This window comes from Channa argus, chromosome 22 (assembly GCF_033026475.1).
Source record: "Channa argus isolate prfri chromosome 22, Channa argus male v1.0, whole genome shotgun sequence".
In the NCBI taxonomy this organism is placed as follows: domain Eukaryota; kingdom Metazoa; phylum Chordata; class Actinopteri; order Anabantiformes; family Channidae; genus Channa; species Channa argus.
Genome location: NC_090218.1, coordinates 1,517,027 through 1,540,425, shown reverse-complemented (window position 1 = coordinate 1,540,425; position 23,399 = coordinate 1,517,027). Strand labels below are relative to the sequence as shown.

The 23,399-nt window shown below is 38.8% G+C and overlaps 1 protein-coding gene across 2 annotated transcripts; it reads right to left on the bottom strand.

Moving 5' to 3' along the window:
* Window positions 1–891: 891 nt before the first annotated feature.
* Window positions 892–21,574, bottom strand: nectin3b (nectin cell adhesion molecule 3b). Of its 2 annotated transcripts, XM_067492300.1 has the most exons (8): window positions 21,283–21,574; window positions 15,602–15,949; window positions 14,133–14,432; window positions 13,423–13,540; window positions 13,133–13,284; window positions 3,608–3,752; window positions 2,288–2,390; window positions 892–1,992 (listed from the first exon to the last, which is right to left on the bottom strand). In XM_067492300.1, exons 1-8 carry the CDS (start codon window positions 21,359–21,361, stop codon window positions 1,840–1,842), a joined length of 1,398 nt encoding a protein of 465 aa, XP_067348401.1. In that variant the 5' UTR covers window positions 21,362–21,574; the 3' UTR covers window positions 892–1,839. The 2 variants fall into 2 exon arrangements, with proteins under 2 accessions (XP_067348401.1, XP_067348400.1); XM_067492299.1 differs by lacking the exons at window positions 892–1,992; window positions 2,288–2,390; window positions 3,608–3,752 and adding an exon at window positions 7,095–11,179 and having other exon boundaries at window positions 21,283–21,567.
* Between the last annotated feature and the right edge of the window lie 1,825 nt (window positions 21,575–23,399).

The following is a 23,399-nucleotide window of genomic DNA, read 5'->3' as shown; positions in this document are numbered from 1 at the left end:
TCTGATGGTATCTTAAATGCCACCTGGCAGTAATGCTCCATATAATCCCTGCAGCCCAGTGTGACAGGTATCAACTACTGTAGAACCAAGTAGCAAAGGGTCATATTCACTTTGATGTCATTGAGTGATGTTGCGCTGACAAATGTGACCACTAGGTGTTGCTCTTGTAAAGTGTCAGCTACGCCTCTTCTTAAGTCAGCACAGAAACCTGGAGGAGTGACTGAATAAAACACATAAAGGAACCCTGACAAAGATTTTCACCTTCAGTGATGTGTAGTGTTAATTCTATGTGCACTTAGTCTCCACAAACACAAACGTCATCAACACAAAAGGTCCATGGTAATAAAAAGACGTTTTTTTCCCCACTGCAACTAGAATCACAGAGGATACAATGTGACTGTGACCTTGAGATGATTTTTTTTTCAAAACCCCCACACGTCCATTCAAACTGTTGAATGAATTCTTCTCTCGTTTTTATATGTAATGACTCAGAGCTTCCATCTCATAAACTGTTGGACAGTTACTGAAGATTGGTTTCTCTGTTTTCTTTCTTCTCGTCTCTTCTGCAAAAAATGTCATGTTATTTTTACAGTGGATTTTGGTGGTTCGATGGCAGTTTTATACACTTGCATTTTAATTTAGAAAATCAAACGATACAACAATCAAATATCAACTATACAAGAGCTCATGACAATCTAGTCAGAATACTAAATGGGAAATATTCCTAAATGTCAATATGGCACTAAAACTGCTCTCCAGATCTTTACAAAAGGTCAGACACATTTTACAGGAGTCTGAACTTTTGAGATATTCCTTAATTTACACATGCGTGCATGTCTTTTTCTGCAGTACATATAAAAATCACTAATCTTAATATTCTGTTACCTTGTACCTTATTAACAGGAGGTTACAACCCTACATAATTATCCTGACAGAGAGGCTCCTCTTACAAATCTACATTTTCTATTTCCAGAAAACAATGTCATAACGTTAAACCAGCAAATCACAGAACTGAGACAGGAAAACACCCTAATTAATCCCTTTATGGTCTGTGTTGCAGTTAGTACATTTGGTCTCAATGGACCTCAGCTGTTTGGATCCAGTGTGGTTTGGTCTTGTGGAGTATCTGACAATACAGAGTATCAGACTGGTGCTTTGTGGTAGCCTCTCTGACAGATGAAAAATTAAAATAGTGTTGGTGAATGACTACGACATTCAGCTAATATTTATCCAAATCTACTTGTGTGTATGTGCACAAGTTGATTAGGGGACAGATATTGTGTGTTTTGCTAAAGCATCATCTTGAATTCAATGGTATGGTGAATATTAAACAATGATGATAAAATATAATAATTTGCAAAATACAAATAACAAACAACAACTATATTAACAGTTTCACAATAAGGTAAATGCACCTATTCGTTATATTATGAAGAGTTAGATGACATTAAGATCACCTTCATGTTAGTGCACTAATTGTCTAATTGAAAGACTGGAAGCCCAGGGAAAGTTGAGAAAAGTGATCATATTGATTGACTGATTCAAAGGTGGTGATGGAGACTTTTGATTCAGTAGGACAGTTTGTCGTCAGATTGAGCAGATTGAACAACAAATAAAAGAAAAGCGCTCCAGAAAAATGCTAAAGTTTTCCTTTAAGTCGTGGCATTTTTAAGGCAAGGAGTACTAGTTAAGTGGGATGACTATGGCCTGTCTGAAAAGAGGAAATTTCCCCTCCGATGCTGCCAGCAGTTTCCTCTTCTGAACCTCATTGAATCAAGGGAAGCTGGTACCCTCAGTGTTGTTCAGACACAGTGACTAAATACCAGGTGCAGATGACTGTCACACATAGTGCTCACGGTGGTTGATGTACACCCGGTCTGTCCCAGTCTGATGGCAAACCCACTCCAGATGAGACTGCTGTTGAGTGGGGCTTCGTGTTGTGGGTCGGTGCTGCCTGTCAGCGGCCACGTTCCTGCGCTCCGCCCTGCGAGTCTACAGATTTAGGAAATTATCACAAATACTGTGGCGTCCTTCATATTAAGCTGCTGCCTTTTATGACACACAAAAAAAAAAAAATTATGAAAGTTATGAAAATTTGAGCTGGGATGAGAGCACAAATTAAAATGTCTTACATGTTAAATAACTACAGCTATTAGGCCTCTGGTTTAATTAAAAAGAGATGATGTTATTACTTCCTGTTATGAATCAGTGCTTGTTATCACAGCTAACCAACTCTTGATACGTGATGATTCAGCTACAGCTTCTGGCATGAGGTGGTGGCGTTTACCTGACAGAGCCAGGCCACTTGTGACGCATGGACACCGAGAGGAACAGCCGGTGCTCTCTCAGAGTAGGGGGGAGGCGGCTTGTGTGTCGGAGGAAGATCAATCCTTCAGACAAAAGAGAAAGAAAAAAGAAGAAAAAAAATTTCATTTTCCAACATCGTTTATAACCTGATGCTGCATTTCCTTTTCATACTGCAATGAGAAACAGGGAGAGACACATTTAGTGACCTGCTGCTCTACACTTATGTGTGTGCATAATAAAGGACGGGGCCTGCGTCCATCTGCCCTCACATCATTCCACTGGGACTTCAGGCCACGGTCATGCTTAAGATGCTAAGTTTATCGTGGCATTGACCTCACTCAAGATACACAGTCCTGAAGTGTAAGTAGTTTGATGCAGGGCCCACTCTATGGTGCAAATCTTGAGCATTTTATCCTAATTTTAGTGCAGTTTCCTGCTGACAGTCAGCAGTTATTGTAGGTGAGTTATTTTCACCCATGTTATGCAATCAGAGTCAGTTTGAAACCCTGAAGCATGCTCAGTAAGTGCCTTTCAAATCTCCCTGAAGAGGGCACTGTCTCTGAAATTAGGATGCTACATTTTAAACAGGTGAACACGTTTTGAGTAAATGATCAAATTCACTGCAATTGATGAGGTGAATTTGCTTGTACTTAGTACAATAAAAAAGAGGAAAAAATAAATATAATTAATGAAACAATTTGAAGCAATATTAATCAGTGGATTAAATATTATTATTAACAGGTGTGGATGAGGCCATCAAAAAGCTGCTCCAAAGATTCACAATAAAGGATAGTATGTAGATATGTACTAGACACATAAAGTGTGTTTGCTTTAATAAACCTATCTTTGTCCACTATGAACACATAATATCCTGTAATTCTGTCCCACAAAGTTATTTAGATTATACACAACAAAGGGTGCACACACGCACGCACGCACACACACACACACACACACAAATGTTTTGTCAGTCACAGGACCCTGGCAGAGCGTGACCTGCTTTCTGGGTAAATAATTTAACCTCTAAGTCATAGCTCTTGCTTTAGCATGCGGGCTAGTGCACTATAGGAACAGAATGAACAAAATAGAACAAGGGCTTCCTGCCAAGACAGCAATTATCTGCCACCCCTCAACCTTGTCCCTCAGCCTCCCTCCTCCAGGGTGTGCACCACAGCAGCACTCTCCACAGGAATAAGGAGCAACTCCCTGAACCTGCTGATGGACTTCAGTTAACCTGGCAAGGCACTACATCATTTAATAACAGCCAAGCATGTTATGCAGCATGAATTATTAGACTTACACTTTGTCAGTGAAGGCTCGTGGTGGGGCCTTGCGAGCAGTGAGGATCACAGTGATGAAGACGGCAATGAGGAAGAGAGCCAGTACTGCACCCATCACAGCGCCGGCCACAGCGATGGAGTTTGACCTCTCTGCTTGAGACTGGACTGAAACAGAACAGTCTTTCAGTACAACACAAACATAATACATGCAACATCAAAATGAGGAAGGACAAGGGAAGAGCTGCTGTAAATCAGATGAAGCTAATAATGTTGAGTTTAGGGTCAGATGTGTTTATTTAGTTATTCCATTAACAAGGACGTACAAGGCAAGTTCAAGTTCAGCTTGTGCCAATTACTGGTAAAAAACGTTGCGACTGATAACCTGAAATAACTTCTGGACCATTCTGCTTTACTAAGTAGACATCCACCCTGGTACTGCACCTGAAAATGTATCTTCCTAGTCCATAGGCAGCAAAGCAGACCCACATCATGGCATCACATGGTGAAATGTGAGGGCGTTCATATACAGTAAGCATATAAAGTGCCTATTCAACCTTACTTCTATTTGTCTACGAAAAATAGTGGCAGAACGTGCTGTGATGTTGTTTTGGAGAGCAGAAGCTTTCTCCATGATATCCTGTCGTGGGCACCACGCTCCAAACAAATGCTCCTAATTATTTCATACTTGTTACTACTCTGGATTTTTTTAAAATCTCACTGAGCATTCTGTGTTATGCCTCAGCTCCATTTATAGATTGATGAGTATTTAAACCCTTTGAGGTGGCTTTGTCGTTGCCTTCCATGATCTCCGTTTATCGCGAGGCATGGCTCACATCAGCAGATGAATCCTGTGGATTGTAAACTCACACCATTAGACTAGTTCACATACTTTCTTCATCCTGTACTATAAATGTTAGATAACAGCAATATCATTTGTGTGCTATATGTTTATTCATAATTGTAAGTTCCTTAAAGATTAACTCACTTTTTTGCTACTCCATGTTTGGTTAAAATTAGATTTATATAATAGGGATAAAGTGACTGCAGTTTTTCTAAGCTTATTTTGGGCTCATGCAGCAGCTTTAAACTTTAAAACTATTTCATTCTTTTTGTTATTTGCATAGAGTTCTAGACGCTGTTCTATTGTCCGTTGAATTAGCTTTGTTAGGCCATATGCTTGTCTGTCCCCCATGTTGTCCGCTGAGGGGATTAGGCTTAATTGTGATTATGATGCATTAAACTCACAGAACAGCAAGCTTTGGTCAATCAGCATGTGTCAAACTGATTGTGAGACACTGAAGGAACTGGAGCACAAAAGGTGACAGTAGAGTTGAACTGTTTAGGTGAGAAACAATCAATAATGTTCTGAGATGAGAATCCTAAATAACAGTTCAATTATAATTCAGATTAAACAAGTGGGACTTTTTAACTCGCCCCTGAAAGCCACTTCTTCCTCCTCTGTTTCACCTCCCCTTCCCTCCCCCCTGCTGTCTTCATGCTGTCCTCCATCAGTTATTAACCATTCAATTATCTTTGATGGCTGCTGAACTATGACAAGAACCTTCTGAGTTAATCAAAATGCCTTTAAAAATGTAGTTGACCTAGCTGCCTGCTTTAATGCCTGTGACAGACATTTTCTGTGTCATTCATAATGTAACAAGGAAGAAAAACTGCTTTAAACAAACTTTACCTGAACAACCTTCAGGAGTCTGTAAAGTTTAATCTAACATGAGTATAATTTGATGTGTTTACGATATGAATGTCTTGTGCATCAACAAAACCCAGATATGCAGCTTGTAAAAATACATTATAAATCATTTACAGACTTCTAACATTTAGAAGTCATTCAGCTAAATATAATATTTTGGGGAATTATATGCATGAATACATTATGAATGTTCTAACTTTTATTAATCTCTAAAAACATTTCATTGGTTCAAATACCATCCATTCTTGAGGGGTTTGGACTAGTTGTGTTAGTGGTGGATCAACTGTCCCCATACTGGGATCTGGCTCCAGTGCAAGTCTCTTTTTTTGTCTCCTTCATTTTAGCACTTTATCTCTCTCTGTCATGTGGGCGTGTGCGCGCACACACACAGACACACCAACACGCACACAAGCTATGATGCTAGGCAATGTGCAAAGTGATGATCGTTGAGGTCATTTTAGTGGAGAGGCTCATCCTGAATTAAGAACAGCAGACCTTGGTGGCCTAAGAAGAGAGTGATTGATGGCAAGGCAAACACTCGTCCTAAAACCTTAAAGGTGGGGTCATGCTATTTCCCAGGCAAGAGATTTTGCTGAGAGCAGATCACAATCTAGAAGAAGAGGGAGGTAAAAGGTGGGAAGAGTAAGCGGAGGGTTTCTCTCTAAGATGTCTATTTCAATATTTTAAGCTCAATGATGGTGGCAATTTGATATGACCTCTACTATTGAAGTTAATATCAAAGAGTGTCGCATATACAGGCATCAATGTTGCATCCATCTATAATGCCTGAGACATTGTAAAAGTATGGGAACTGTTTTGTCCCACAGCTAAAACTCAAATTCACTGATCTTCTTCAGAAGCATTTCAAACTAAACTCAAGCATTGGTGGTTGACAATGTTAGTGCTCTTCAGCTACTCCACAAAGCATTTTCAGACCGAGCATGTTAGCTTCAAGGTCAGAATGACAACTGCTGTGACCATAAAAAGGTCTGCACAAGACGAAGAGGTCAGCTGTAATGACTTTTGGGGCAAATGCAGCCATCAGGTAGACTTGGGGTCTAGACTTAATCTCAACATCACATTTACATCTCTACACTTACAGGAGCTATTTGTGGTGCAATGGGGTGTAGTGGTTAATTTTATTTGTAGTATCTAATTCTCTTTTGCTGATCTTGCCTTTTGCAGCACCACAGTTAACCTCTCAGCTCCATGCAGTGCCCTGCATCCCTTCTCTTTTCATTTTTTGTGACCAGGTAGAGCTTTCAGCAAGACTGCCTCCATCAGTAGCTCCAGATGAGCTTGTTGCCATGGGGACAGTCAATGGGCTGAAGAGTGGGGTCTTTTGGGCCAGACACAAACACTCTGCGGTTAATTTTACCAGCTGGTAGACAGTGGGAGAAAGACACAGGGTGGTGAATCCACAAAGGAGAGGAGCTGTAAGGGAGAGAGAGGGCCTTTCTCTACAGAAACAAAGCAAACTAGGACTAGTGAAGAATGAACAGAGAGAGGGAAGGACTGGATCTCCCACCTATGAAACATTAATTGAGTAACAAAAGCAATAAATTAACCTCCTAAAGCATCCCTGGATAGTAATGAGTAATAGAGAGAAGGTGAAGTGAGGACATGATTTTGAATTACGTCATGTGCGGCGTCCCACGTGTGCATACTGGATTTGGGGGCTGGTTGATGCAGCATTATGTGTTAGGGAGCTAGAGATGATGTCATTTATAGAAACACAAAAGGAGCTAAGAAGAGCTGTTTGAATGATGGCAACCTCAAAACCCTCCAGAGAAAATAACTCACAGGTGCTAAGGTGCTTTATTGAACTGAAGTATTTTAAAAAGATTTGACAAAATAATGGTCCACTGTTGTCACTAACATATTTTTCCTTCTTCCAGAAACTTACATTTTCCTTTGTATAAACAAAACATGACCACAAGGTGCATTTCATTGACAATGCAAGATTATTTCTTTAGTCTTTTGAACAACAGTGATTCTACAAAACACAAGTCCCAAATATCGGTGAAGCAGAAATTATTTTTACAACAAAAGTCATTCAAGCTTTTGTGTGCATTGTAATGCCTCAAGGTTCACAAGTGTACTGTGTCATTAACGGTCATAGTGACAAGGGCAGAAAAGTGAATATGGCACTACAGACTCCTCTTAACTCACAGTATGGAGTGATAATATTTTAAAAAAGGCCATAAATAAAACTCAGCAAGAAATTAGGTTTTTACACCCACATGTAAACAATAAGAAAACATTTCTTCTTCTAGGTATCTAAGGCACTAGTCATATTTCTCAACCAAAACTGATGATTTGTTTAGGTAAACAAAACTCATGACTGAATATATAAAATGTCACAGTACAAAATAAATTCATTATTCCAGGTGCAAGGCTCCAAACTAAAGAGTCAACCCAAAATATTCTATTGATTAGTGGAATTTTACATCTTTGTGCATAGAAGCAAGCGGAAGATGGGGTTTAGGCTGCTGTGCTTCCAGCGGTATTCGGCATTCACGTAAAGGTGATCAGAAATGCACAGAGTACAACTCAAACCAGTAATTTCCAACAACATACTTTTCTTCGTTGAACTACATAAGATGCCATTATTCACAAACTGCCAAATAAACTTTTCAGTCAGCTCACCCAAATTACAAGTATTGGTATCTAAAAACTCATATCTTTGAACTTATATACACAGATTTTGAGATCTCTGAGGTTTCAATCGGCATCATAAATGGTGGATTTCATTTTGTTTGTGGTGCTCATAGTTTTGGAAAATTGCATTTAAGGAAAGAGCAACATACTTTTACAGAAACATTGCCCCTGATACTTTTATTTATCCACACTGTTTTTTTTTTGTTTTTTTTTAAAGTGGGAACTAGACTCTACCAAAGCCCATATGAAAATATTTGACAGTGTTCTGTAGTTAATGCAGTGTTTTTTGGCAAGAAACATGTAATCTCAAAATCAATGCAAATCAAACCTTTCTGTATAGCCTTGATAAGTGAAGAACTATACTGATTTGAAAGGGAGTGAACGGGAACCTAAAGTAGTTATTGGGATGCTAACCTTGGAGTCTACTGTACTGCGGTGTTGCAAACAAATGATTTGCAGTGTAGGGGTCCAAGTGTCTGCTTTCAAATTACAGTGGCACATTATCTAATCTCACAATGAGAACTGCAGCCCATTTACTCCACAGAATTTATACCCTGGCAATATGTATTAGTAAAGGTTCATAACGATCTAACAATTCCCACTGTGACCACTCTGGAGTATTACAGTGGCTCAAAGCATATTTTCATTTCTATGTCAAGCTACACAACCCAGTATATAACAGTGATATGTTCGTCATTTACTGCATATTAGCTAATCATCCATTGCTATCTATTCAATACTTATGTGAGACACAGTCATCATCATATCTATATACACATGTTCAACAAATATTTGGCATCTGGCAGCAAATATTGTAAAAGTAACCATACTTGTTGGTATGTATTCACAAACACTAGTGTACAGGAAGATACTGTTGGATCTCTTCCATGCAGTCTGGTAAACCGATGCAAAAACACTTTACATTTTGTCTGTACCTGATCATATACAAATACTGAAACGTATCTTTAAATCCATGATAAATGTATCTAGGTTTTCTAATTATTAGTCTTCTATAGCCCAATGGCACTGAATTAATCACAGTATTTATGATATCCTGCAATGCTTGACCTTCTCCATTAGCAAGAAATGTGGCTGGTTACAAATGAATACAGATTTAATTGTGAATCCAGGATGAAATCCTTATTACACTGCATTATTTTAAATGTAAAATGTAATAATCAGGATGCTTTGAATGAAATGCTGAGTCCACATTTTGATATATGTGAATAAATTACCCAAATTATCCACATATGTATGTTTTACTGTGAAAGTACATGTAATAACAACAGCAATATATGCCTATGTTAAAAATAATAGGTTAGCATTATTAGAGTGGGCTGTTGCATACATGGGTAAGCTTCACTAAGCCTGTTTGTGGCTCAGATTTTAACTGTCTTGTTTCTACAGATTAGGCAAGCAGTGAAATTAGACCATGACTGGTTACTTGGGGTGACTGGTTAATACTTTGTGACAGAGGCCAGTACATGGTGGCTGCCATAATATTGCCTGCTGATAGCATTCATGAATTGAACAGAGCTCTGGTTTGGTTGAATGAGATATTTTGTTTGTTTAGGCTAATTGAAAAGTGCAACTCATCTGAAAACAATAAAAGTCAATCTACACAAATGTTACATTTAGGTAAGGAATTTTCAAACTTATTTAAAAGGGACGACAATTTTACATATCCTTGATAGAATGACAGACCCAGACTCTTTTTACATTGGAGAATGCTTCACTCATGCGATCCTCCCTGCCTACTCTCTTTGTCTTTATCCCAGGTAAGATAAAGCAGAGCAGAAGACATACTAAAAAAGTGCTCTGAAGTTTCTGATTTTAAGTGATTCATTTTAGAGGATAATGCAAGACAAACAGTAAACAAGACCTCAAGCTTGGAAGTCTGTGATTATGGCAATGAAGGTAGTTATTTAAGAGGACAACAAGCTGATGATCTGGTTGTCTTTTAGATTTTGCAAGACCGTGTAATACTATTTATGACCACGAGTATGAGGAGATCAGAGCGGGATCGGCTGCTGCATCCTACAGAATTTACAGAAAAGGAGCTGTCACCATCAGACTTTCAGGGATTTACTTTTTACTTGGGTTATGAGCTCTGTATCATTCTTGAATCAGCCAATTATATTTAGAGACCCGAGGTCATTTAAACTAATAAATGAAAGAGTCATATAGTCCAAGAAGGCGGATTTTGTAGAAACAAACAAAATAACTGAGCCAACCATGTCTTCTTGAAGCCACCAGGGCTTCCACCTAACTAAGTGATTACATTAGTAATGCTACATCAATTGGCAGTACATGGAGTAAGGCAGAGGCAGCACATGCATCATGATATCTCATCTCTACACAAACAAACTAGTGCTGTCCACATCAAGAAAAATCATGTCAAGTGTCAACAAGGACACGTGAACAAACTGAGGCAGTTACAGAACTGAGATTAATAGGAGTATGCATGTGTGTACATCATATACAAAGTGTTTTTCCTTAAATGAAAAAAATATTTCTGTTGCATTTTTGCTCCTTCACAACTAGGTAGCCTGTCAAACATACCACTCCCTACGTGAGATGACTGAGCCGTCTGTATGGGAGACATAGTCACCCTCAGGCCCACTATCATAGCAGTCATCTGACATGTAGGGGGAACCATTTCCATGTGGTTTAGGTGAACGAGGGTATCTGGCACATCTGGCCTGCTGTGGACTAGAATACTGTGTGTGTTCACGGTGCTGATTCTGCTGATGGCTGTGGAGAGTGCTCTCCCTCATTGCCCTAGTGTAGCCATTAGATGGATACTCCTCTCTGTTATAGGAGGTATGGTGACTGTGGTCACGCTCATGTTTGAGCTGGCGGTCGCCCCACTCCTCTCGGTCGTGGTCCCGATGGTAGGAATTGTTGCCAGCTTTGGTGGGTTGGAGCTCATGCTGTGTGGGGGCTTTCTGGAGGTCATTGGGACCCAGGCACTGCTTGGTGTAGTAGTTCCCGTGGAAGGTCTGGTGTTTCCGTAGATAATACACACCAACCACAGTTAGCAGCAGTAGCAGGAACAAGGCACCGCCCACAGCCCCACCCACTATGGAACCAAGATTACTCTCAGGTAGGGCTTCAAGAGTTGGGGAGCTGAGGAGCACGTGACCATTATCACCCACAAAGGTGGAGGAGGCAGAGCCAGATAGGACAGGAGCAGTGATGGTGGAAGGCAGGGTGGGTGGATCTAATGGAGGGAAGGAGGGTGAGAGGGGAGTGGAGGGTGGAAGGGTAGGATGAATAGACAGAGAGAGAATGTCAAACTACATCAGCAATTTACTAAGTGGGGACAGGTTAACAACATCATCTACTAAACTACCACATATACTAAACAATGGAGTACATGCATGCATCAGTGTCATATTTGCACTGCTTTTTTAATGGACCTTGAGGGTGCAGTCTAATTAGTAAACAATGATTAGTAAGTAAACCATATGGATATATTAGAAGATGGGCAAATGACAAAGTTTGTCATGAGATTCGAAACACTGCATTCATTATAATAAAGAACACTAAATACATTTATAAGAAACAGCACCACATGTCTAGAAGTGTTTTTTTCCAAGCGTCTAATAGATTCTTAAAAATTATAGCAACCAGTTGCAGTAATTTAAGATTGAGAAAGGCTCAAGCTGGTATTTCTTTAAAATGCTAACAAAAGGTATTTTTTCATTTTAATGTATGACATCTTTTACACAGTTGCAGAAATGTTTTAATACAGGTGCAGATTTTAAAGAGTTGGGGGGCCTGGTGCTCAGTGGTAGAGCATTGGGTTGGGATGCAGAAGGCAGCCAGTTCGAATCCCACCCCACCAGGCATGGCCCTGCCCACCAAGAAGGAAAATAGGAGGGTGCGGAACATGTCTCGCTGTGGCAAAAGCTGAAAGCCATTGATTTTAGGTGTAAAAGTCAGGACACACTGGAAAAGACAAATACACCAACACATTGAGTAAACCCATGCAATACAATTTAAGGTTTATATATAAACAGGTTTACAGCCAATTAATTGTTTATCGATTGGAAGAAGTTTGGATTTGCTCCAATTTCTTTTATAAGTAGAAATTCCAAAAAGTATCAGGGATCTCCCTATATTTACTGACCATGGTGTTACCAATTTGCATAGGAGTGAATAACTAAATTATGTTGTATTCTGCATGCCTGCTACATGTGGAGAACCGATCTTCCCCAAGCATAACACTATGCCTAATTTCACATCGCCACTGGTATTACGCCAACTTTAAAACAAAAATCAAAACAAAAGTTAGAAAACAAAAAAGCCAAAATCAGTAGGAGCTGAAGTAATGGAGTAGTGTAAAAGCTTTAATACTGCTGTAATACTCAGTGTTAACATAGATGTGAGGCAAAGATTAAAATCTTAGAGAGGAGCAACATTAAAACAAAGGTTTGTAGTCTCCAAGTGTATGAGTAGTCCAACTCCATGCAGAAGCAGCAAACTGACATATGTGAGCATAGTTACAGCAGGACACAACCAAGGGTACACGAACATGTGTAAGCTTGAGCACACCCGTACAGGTCCTCTCAAAGGAAAATTAAATATGGATGATTAATAATAAATAGGAGTTGAAAAGAACTAGTTAATGTTTTATGAATCTGGGACATCTCACAGTCAGACTGCAGACTTCTGCCTTTTACTGCATGGCACATGCAGAAAAAAGAGAAACACAGAAAAGAAGTAAAAGAGACATAAAAGAAAAAAACACATAATCAGAACTTCATTCAGAAAGAGTACTACAGACAAGATGGATTTTAAGAAACCAGAGGAACATGCTCATGATACATAACAAACACACTAAGATGCCAAGCTTACATGACAGAGCAGAGGCAATGTCTGAAGAGGCCTTAAATATATGCAGCGGTTTGGCACAAAGCCTTTTTTTGAACATTTGGAGACATAACGTTAAAGTCATTGAGTATACAATTAGGACTAAATCTTATATTACAGTGCCAACATACTGTTGTGTACCATGGGTGATTGCTTGACCGTCAGTATGTACAGAAAGGGTAAAAGTGATAGTGTCACATTTCAGCTTGAAGGGCAACATCACAGGCAGCTATATTCTATGACACGGTTCCTAAGGGAAGAGAAGTCAGCTATATTCTGGTGTGTATGCTCTACTTACCTTGTATGAGAATGCGCACATCCCGACTGCGGAGGTTGATGTCATTGGCAACTTCACACCTGTAAACGCCCGAGTCATTCCGCTGGAGGGGACGCAGGAAGAGCAAAGTGCTGTTGATTATTTCCACCCCTTCTGGCATTTCACTGTCCAATCTGGTATGTACAAGAGATACAAACATTTGGACAAACTTACAATGAATTCTAATGTAATATTACATGTGAAATTTTATTTCAAACACCATTTCTCAGTAACCTACAAAAGACTGGAAAGGGATAATACATTACACATACCTGATCCATCGAAAATGATGAGCTGGTGGGTTTGCATTGGCTTTGCATGTCATTTGAACATTTTCCCGGCCCACATACCAGTCTCCATCATAGCCCACTACAGAGATATCAGGAGCAACTACAGAATGACAAAAAATAACAATTGAGAAATCACAATAACCTAATTTACAAAACAAAAAGACCCATCTGTACTTTGTGGGGCATAAAGTACAGATATATGCTGTACCATCTATGGGTGTTTATTGATACCCATCTATCTATATATTTTAACATATTTACAGTAGGATTCTCTCAGCTGTTAAAGGGCAACTTCATCAATTTTCAACTTGCTCACTATGGCTTCAGTGGAGGGTGTAAATGTACTTTAATGATTTTAAACTTGCCTCTGACTTTCCTACATTAAAATATTTCTCTGTTTCTAGACAAATATCTCTTCTTAGTAGAAGTTCAGATGATGTGATCTGGAGGCAGGCTGACCATCATTACAAAATTAACAATATGAGCAACAAGATGACATAATCTAAACTGAAGGTTCCTTTCAAGTGATGTCATCTGGAGGCATTTTTCAGCTGGAAGTAGAGGTATTTTAATGTAGGGAAGTCAGAGGTGAGTTTAATGGCATTTATATACATGTACTACCAGAACTAGAACCAAAAGAAGCAAGTTCAACTTCAGTCCTTTAATATAATTGCCCATCATAAGGCACCCACACTGCACATTGAGTTGGTAGGGGATCCTGAAGTCATTCTGCAAAGCTGGATGGCGGACCACACAGGTGAGCGCTTGGCCTTGGACATGACGTGTGGGTTGCCAGAGGTAGCGCACTTGTGTGCTGGTGGTGCCGTTGACTTCATCAAATAGTTGAACCTCTGACTGGCCAAAAACATTGGACTCCCAAGACACCTCAGCAGGGGGGCGGGCTCGCTCAGCAATACAGGTGGCTACCACAGTTTCGTTGCCCCCATCGATTAGGGCAGTTGAACCTGCAGACACGTAGACCTTTGGCTCGACTGCGATTAAGAGAAGAAACACATAAGAAAAGACTTCACACACAAAAAAGAAACCTTTCTGAGGTTATATAATGGCAATGAGTACTTTCAGAGTCTACAATCATGTTAACAGAAATGCAAACTGGCCTACACAATATGAATACAGCATTAGAAACATGTGCTGACCAATAACTGTATATTATCAGTACCCCATAATGACAAAGTGAAAGCTGAATTTTAGAAATGTCTGTAAATTTATTTAGCCAATTATTAATCTTACATGATTCTGTAAATTCTTACATTCAAGACAAAAAAAAAAAACTCTTGTTAAGTACATGAGTGATTAATTTCCAGATAGTTTAGTCACTTACAGTATTCTTAAATGTAGGAAAATAAAGTAAAATGTAGATTAATAAGAAATATTCAAAAAAATGTTTGTCTAAACATCTCGTTCTGTCCAACTAACAGTCTAAAAGCCAAAATATTCAATTTAACATTGGGACAACATATTTTTCTGATTTTCATGTAAACAATACTGAAATGACTTACAGGAACAGATATTCAGAAATAGCTGGACTAGTTACACACTGGTGAAGTTATGTTCAACAATACTGTTCTTTTCAGGCTTGTGGGTGGGAAAGAAGCAATCCAAGTCCTATTTAAGAGCTGTTCTTTTTTAAGTTGTGCCCAAATTTCAATACTATAATTAATATTTTGATATTTTTGCACAGCTGTTATGTTCTAAAACAATACTAAACAGACCACCAAACTATCTTGCAGGACAGATATTGTCTGAATGCAACTGAAATGCATCCTTCTATCTGCACCTCTGTGACCTCTTTGCTCTGTGTAGCTCAAGGTCATACAGACAGACAGACTTGAAGATGACATTAGGTCTTGTTAAAGGTTAAACAGATCTAAATTACTCCAAGTCAACACATATGCAAAATTAAATTGTATCGATGGGAGGTTAAGTTTGACACTTATAAAACGTTTACTCAGCATATCAATTGTCTTAGTGATCATCTAGATAGGTCCAATAACCCCCTGCCCCACAATAAGAAAATGGGCATTATATTTTTTAAACAGCTCTTGGAAAGACACTGAATCCTAAAAAGGCTTTACCACTAAAAGAGCTATGAGCCCCATCTCTATTACACAGAAACACATTTTTAAATTTAAATACTTACCAAGAACATTGACAGTGGTTGAAGCTTGAGTGTTTCCCAGAGGAAATGTAGCAACCTTACAGGTATAGATCCCAACATCAGCAAAACCCACGTTTTCCAGTATGATGGTGGCATCATGAGAGGAGGGTGACCGAAAATGCAAGCGGTGACCAAATTCTGGCGGGATGGAGATGCCAAACTGTGGGTTGTAGACAGCCACAGTAACAGAACCCGAAGGCAGACGGCGCTCCCAGGAACTCTGAGTAAGAGTAAGGTTTGAGCCAACTTCTACCCTGCACTCCAGTGACACATTCTTCCCCAGCACAGCACTCACCCTCTGAGGCACCACCACCTGACTGCCCCACACACCTGCCAAATGAGAAACAAAACACACACACACACACACACACACCTGTAATCACATATTCCTTTGTCAGTTTGAAACATTAATTTAACACCATTTATCAACAGCTGGATAAATAAAAAAATAAAATTAAAATAAACTTTACTTTTAAATGATACCAACATCAATACCTACTTTGATTATTTTACATTTAAAAACCTTTTGAGTTCTAGGCCAATCTGACTAAAGACAGTCTCGAAGAACTTGTGACAGAGCTCTTTCATAGACTAAACTATGATGAACAGATACAACTATAGTGCTTCATTACACACAATGGCACAGATATAATTTTATATAAAAAAATTATTTTTAGACAAAATGATTAGACCGGACAAGTCATTCTAACTTAAAAAAAAAAAACACACAATAGAATTAATGGCTATTACTGGTTTTGTCTAATGTCAATTATGCCTTTCAACAAATAATACACTACTAACTGTAACAGTGATCCACAGGAAAAAAAATGCTTTCTCTCTATAGCTTTCCTCCTTCTGACCTGAATTGAGGAATTAAAGAAGGCTGTCTCTATGCCCTTTGTCCAAATATAGCTAAACCCCGTAGTCTGTCACCTACACTTGTCAAAAATTTGGTATGTTAAAGTCAAAGGCACATGAAAAGAACAGAGTGTGACTGACACAAAAGGGGAAGAGTTATGCTAACACACGATGACATCATTGCTAAGAGAAAAAGGAGTCTGAGTGAGGATAGTCGAGAGTCGCATAGAAAAATTAAGTGAGAGGAAATGTATCACCAGGATGCCAGTAAACAAAAAGAAAAAAAAATTTAATTACTGATTTTGAAAAGAAAATATAACACTGCTAAAGCCTTCAACTAGATCACTAATTGCAACAAGCTGCCAGCAGGAAGAAATCATATATCGCAACCTGCTGCACTGCTTGGCAACTGACTTGTTCTTTGGCCAAAAATTAAGCTGTTTTTGGCCAATCTCCCTCTGAAACAACAATGACCTCACATATTAATACTGTAGAGGGAAATGTCTGCTAAAGTATGACACACAAATGTCTATTTTCTTTTGTCTTTAATTTTACTGCCACTGGAATAGGGTGAGAATTTATAAGAACACCAGTTAGTTATTTGACAATACTTTTCAGCAGATTGCACCAGATAATTTGCTAAACCAATTACAATGTGATTAATTTGCCAAATTTGGGAATAAATATTTAAGACAGCAAGTCCATTCAGCACTTCACACATTTTCTGTTGGATCAGAAAGTAATATCAATAAATATCTAAAATATAGTCTATAGAGAATGTTAGACTGGAAAACTTTTTTTTTTTTGACAGAGCAGTGATGAGTCACTGTATTGCTTGTATGGAGAAAGGGCAGCAGATATGTTCAAAAGCTACTGCTTTCTAGAACAATGCATCTTGTTTTTCAGATGGGCGTTATTAAAATACCGGAATTATGAAAATGTAATTTTGTTGTCATCTACAGTACACAGCTTTAAATTGAGTTTTTAAAAAAATACTATGCGTCAAAAAGAATTTGGAAAAATATTAGGGTCCTTTTGAAAGCCACAAGCAAAGCTGTTTTATTAGTAACTGGTCAGCGCTTTTGTACCTTATTGACAATTAAAGCATTTCTTTCACCAATTCATACCCACAATCAAACATATACACTGACGGAGGAGGAACTGTCATTCCAGCTGGCCTAACACATGTAGCGCACCTAGCCTGAGGTTAAGTGCCCAAGAAAACATTGACATATGACAGGAGGAGTTGGGAATCCAATCACCAACCCTGCGATTGGTGGACAACTGCTCTTCCTCTTGAGCCACACTCACCCCTGATTGTGCATGTATAAACCAAACTATTTCTAGAATTGAAATTTTGTAAAGCTATGACTTAATCCACAACACAAGTCTATCTGGTTAAGCAATGATCAATTTCACGTCCACTACCGAATCCAAAAGTAAGCACACTTAAAGTAAGGCATAGTAGGGATTACTCTTTTTGAAACAGACTGAAATTGCTAAAGATGTGTTAAATACTGCACAAGGCGCTTAAGAGAAAACCTAAATGCTTGATTGCTTGCATCACTGAATATTAATCAACTATTAGAGATAGGCAAATTTACTCTCACATTAGTGGGGGTGCACCATTGGTGTTATGGTGCAACCCCAGCTACTATCTGAGGTGTACTTGACAGGTCAAACAAGACAAGGCTGCACCTTGTTGTGGCTGAACTAAGCTGTATCTACTTTAATTAATCAAAAGTGGGGCCACTTGGTATAGAAGTGGAAATAATTACACGTTTCATTTTGTTTTTCATTCTCTTGAATAGAAAACAAACATACCTTTTTAAACATATAGAATCCTATATTCCCAAATCCCAAAATTTCACAATGTATGCAGCTTAATTTACTCCAGGGAGTACTGAAGTTGTTCTGATCATACGAGAATAAAAAAGAAACAAAAGGGAGGTAAGGAGACAGGGAGAACCAATTAAACATTCTGGTAGTTGACTACACAAAGTGTGTATGTCCGCACTTATGTCCCGCAGCAAATTACCCTCTTAAAAATATAAACCACAAAAAGTAGAAACATCTGAATATTCTTAAGAAGAATCCAGAATCCTTCTCCTTACCTAAATTTAAGTAGTTTGTATATAATTTGCTATGAAAAATATGAAACCTTAATTTAGATAGCTACTGTACACTAAACTCTGTTGTCCACAAGCAGAAAACCAATTTACAATGCATTACTGCATTTAATAGGTAATCGATAAAACTACACTGAAATAATAACTGTCCAGTTCAGAGAAAATCATGCACTGAATACGTAATAAAAGGAGGTATAGCAACTGTATAAAATTTTTAGTGGCTACATGAAAACAACCTTACATAAGCTTGTCCTCATTTTCTCCAACTCTGTATAAAAAGTGATGGGAATAAGAGCAAATCCTGCTCAATCTTATATTCAGCCCATCATATTTCTTCGTGTTCTCCACAGAGACAACAAAAATAGAAATCTTTAATTTCCTGCTATCCTTATATCCTCAAAAAGAACAACTACGCTAGAAACTGAAACTGGTTTGCAAATTGAAGTAACTCTCTCTCCCCCTCTGTCACACACACACGCGCGCACACACACACGCGCGCACACACGTGCACACGCACACACAAACACACACACACTAGATATGCTGGCATCAAGGACACTTTGCTCTCTGGGGACACCCTGCAGCTCATTCTCACTTTAGTCAATATTACCTTCTCATGCACCACATATGTGGCAGCAAGTGTATTAATATGTGTGTTTTGCCAGAGGGCGGTGTTTCTTGTTAAAAGTAAAAATCTGAACATAAATGGTGATGATGTTAGGAAGTGGCACAGCCAGCTGCGCAAACCTGGACAGGAAAAAATTGAATTTGACATTTTCATTCGTCAGATTGATTTTATCTGACCTTCAATATATGGAAAAGCTTTTAAATCAATAGAAACTGAACAAAGAGTAATAAACTGCACAAAATTAACTGAAAATGAGTAACAATTATGATTTTAAGTGCAAAAACTTGATTATGTTCTGTATTTATCTTTCATTCATTCTGCCTTTTTACCAATGTTCTCCCATTTTTATTGCTCCACGACTTCACACAAAGGCTGCAGGGGGATTCCAACCAAAGACCACCTAGCTGTAAAGCAGGACTAACCCCTCCACCACTGTGCTTTCCAATTTAAATATATTAAAAAAAAAAAAGTGATTATAACAATCACATCATATTTTTAGCATTAACAAACATGTTGCAGCTCACATACACCAGATAAATCTTATACTATACTCAAATTAGTAGATCTTGCCCAAAGCCACTAGAAAAACAGTATTTGTAGTTATTAGTTTTTCCAAATGCTGTTCCTTGCTTTTGCGATTAGATTTATCAGGGTGGAGTTTCTTTTCTTCCTCTTCCTCTTTGCCCATTTCTATCCAATTTGAATATTTTAAACAACTTTTTAACTAAACAAAATATATGCTGCCACAGTAGCAGACACAGGTAAACAGACAACATAGATCACAAGATGACACCCTTGTCGCCCCATCAGTAAACGCAGTGTGACATAACTTCACGTTCTATATTATTTGCTAACATGTTATCTATGTCAACTCCAGAAGGTCCCCCACCTTCTGGAGTGGGAGGGTAGCTGTGGGAGGGTAGCTGACTCAAAACTACAGTGATGTTTGCATGCAGTTTGCAGTGGTGTTGGATTGAACACCCATACATTTATATGTTCATTCAGCAAAAGTGTGTAGGAGAAACAGATGATGTACCATTTGGTCTGCTTCGCTACCAAATCAGTTAGAATTTATGCTTAGTAGCCAAGCTGGGACAATAAAGTATGGGCACAGTTAGTTTGGTATGGCGTTCATTTTAATAAAAGATATTTTGTTCACCGAATTTGATTTCGATTAAAGCTAGTTGTCGCATTGTATTCAAGTTCATAATAATTAGCCACATTTTATTTTTATAAAACGCCTTACGTTGGATTATGGTTATTACACATCATGTGACATATTCACCCCTGCACCTTTATTGTAAACACATAGTGTACCAATCGGAGAGCAGGTATGTGGACACTTTGTAAATAGTACTGACCTTTTGATTTTTGAATACAGCACTACTACAGAAGTGGGCATAAAGTTAGCCTATATCAGGGTGGAGTTAGGAAATGTCCCACCCCTTAATTAAACCATAATAAGCTCCACTGATGGCACATGCGTGATGTGGCTGACCCCCATTCCAACCTACGGAGACAATGAGCATTGTCTTCTCTGGTGACACAAATGTAACGTTAAGTTGCGGAGCATTTTTGCAAAAGCAGCCGCGGTGACATAGCATAGCATCGTTCAACTTTACCAGAAAATATTTCAGGAGCTAATATAGCTTCCACTTACTACAATGACAAAGTGTAGGTTGGGTGAGGGTATATACAGCTGAATATCACTGCCTATGCTCCTCGACGGTTTCTATGGCAGCCTCGGGTCGCACAGTCACCCGCGTTGGTGGCGCTGGCTCACTACCTCTCCGAAATGTTTAAGTGAAGTTGTAGCCAAGTTTCCTTTAATTTTAAGATGACACCTGCTAAACTTGCTAAACTCATAACTTTAAATATTTTTTGTATTTAGGCACATGGTAGTCTCCAGTTTCGTAGACTCGTTCGCTGAGATTTCTGCATTAACGTTATGCGCGAGGCAGTCGGCTCGCTCAGAAAACTTATGTGTTACCTTTAAGTAAAACAAACAAACCACAAAAAAAAACTACCACGATAAATTCGGGACTCACCTGTAATGCCGCACAAAAGGTGAAATAATGCAACCCTGCACTGCTGACCAGTGTAACTCCGGTGAAGAAACGGTAACATTGTTAGAAAACGGCAGCTTCCTGCTGTAGGACCCCAGCGTAGGCTGACTGCCAATTTAACGGTATGTGCTTAACGGAGGAACCTCCTCAGCAACAACTCCGAACTGCATGTGGACTGTACCATCTCCACAGCACCGAGCGGTGGGACCGGGAGCTCACCTGATGGTGGGAGTAAACCATCATTTGTCGCCGTTCCACAGCAACATCCCTCTGGAGGAAGGATCCATTAGTATACACATTACGTCACCTCTGTTGATAACCCGACAACCACTGATTCATTTTATGACTTTATTCTTTGCATTGTTTGTACGATACTTAATGAAGACTCATTTAGCTATGTATTTTAAACGGCGTATGTGATGAAAGTTCCTCTGTTTTTCAGTCATCATGATATTATCAAATTACTGTACGGATTTTATAAAAATGTCGAAAGTTATGCCAGTTATTTGAAAATTGACCAATAATGATGCAACAACGTTCTTGCGTTTAACCTTTAACTATTCAATAAACCAGATCGTGTTCTACATGTGATTGTTTTTCTCCATTTTAAATCTTTCGCAAAAATGCTTTTCTTCACCACTGGATTGATTGATCCTGTGTTTGTTACACCATCTGTGCATAACAAATTTGACTGACTCTTTAAAAATTACTCATGTATTTTTTTTTTTTTTTTTTTTGGCGGATTTAATTCTGTGCATTTTTCTACCAAAAAGAGGTTTTGAAGTGACACTTTTGGTTTATTAAGTTTTTAAGACTGTTTTTTGTCGTTTGTTATGACTGTATGGCTCCATCGTATGCAGATATATACTCATCAGCTATAAAATTAAATCCACCTGGTCGTTTTTGTTGTCGTGGACATGGGTCACTATTGGCTTGTCTTTGGCTTCCGACCTCATATGCAGCAAGCAGTGATTTAGTGTGTGTTATGACACCTGTCGATCATGACCATCATTACAACCACCATGTGGATTTATTGTTGTGGCTGCTCAGTGTACATAGTTTTCCCCATTGTTCGTTTAGTCAACAAGTTCATTTTTGCAAAATGGGTGGGAATTGCATCGAGCACCCCCTCCTGCCGACAGCTAACCAGGTCAGCGCTTTAATTTCAATTTCAGTGCTATTCTCTGGAGAGCCACCAGGGATACAATTACTCTTCTACTGCCTCATTCATCTGCAACTTCACAGTGCAAATGTTTGTGCATGTGCCACTCTTTTTAAAAATCTATTTTAAAGTGGATGAAATGGGTGCATTAATATTTCCCATTCTTATGTTCAGTCAGCATGAAAGCTGTATGTTACTTTAACAAAGAATCTGTGTTGAGGGACAGAGAAATACAGTCTGCAGCTCTACACAACTTATTGTAGGGCTTCACAGCTTTTTTATGTAATAAAGGTTCGCAGTGATTTTTTTCCCACAATGCTTACTCACAGAGCAGTAGACATATTCATTATTCTACTGCATTTGTTAAAGGTCAAGTTTTATCTAATCTTATTAATAGGCTGTGGTCTTATTGTGCACCCAGGTATATTACAGTACCCAGAGGAAACACCAACACTACTACAGTGAAGAGACATTTAACCAGTGTGATCAATATGAAAACTGCGCCTGGTTTAATCAAACTAGGCGGTATTAAACAAATGCCAGGCAATCCATGTTCTTAGAGGAGGATGTGGAGGATTTCTTGATCGTTTTAACAACCTCTTCCTTGCTGCTCTCCCTCTAAACTAAAGCTGTTCTCGGTCACCCGGTACTTTCTCTCTCTGGAATGTTTTTCAACCCTTCAAGTGCTCTTTCAGGGAGGCCAGAGAGGTATTGAGAGGGCTTTAGGATTGTGGCAGAGTAAAGATCGCTTAAAGAAGTCCACCTCCCGCTCAGATGCTTCTTTTATTCTGGGGATCGGTACTTCCCTCCATCTTTATATACAGAAATTGGTCTCTCTGTGTCCTGCCTCTTCTTACTCCTATACAAGTGTCCATCTGGACTGTGAGAAACAGGTGGCTGCAGGAATGTTCTCTATATCAGCAGTACCTAACTTATT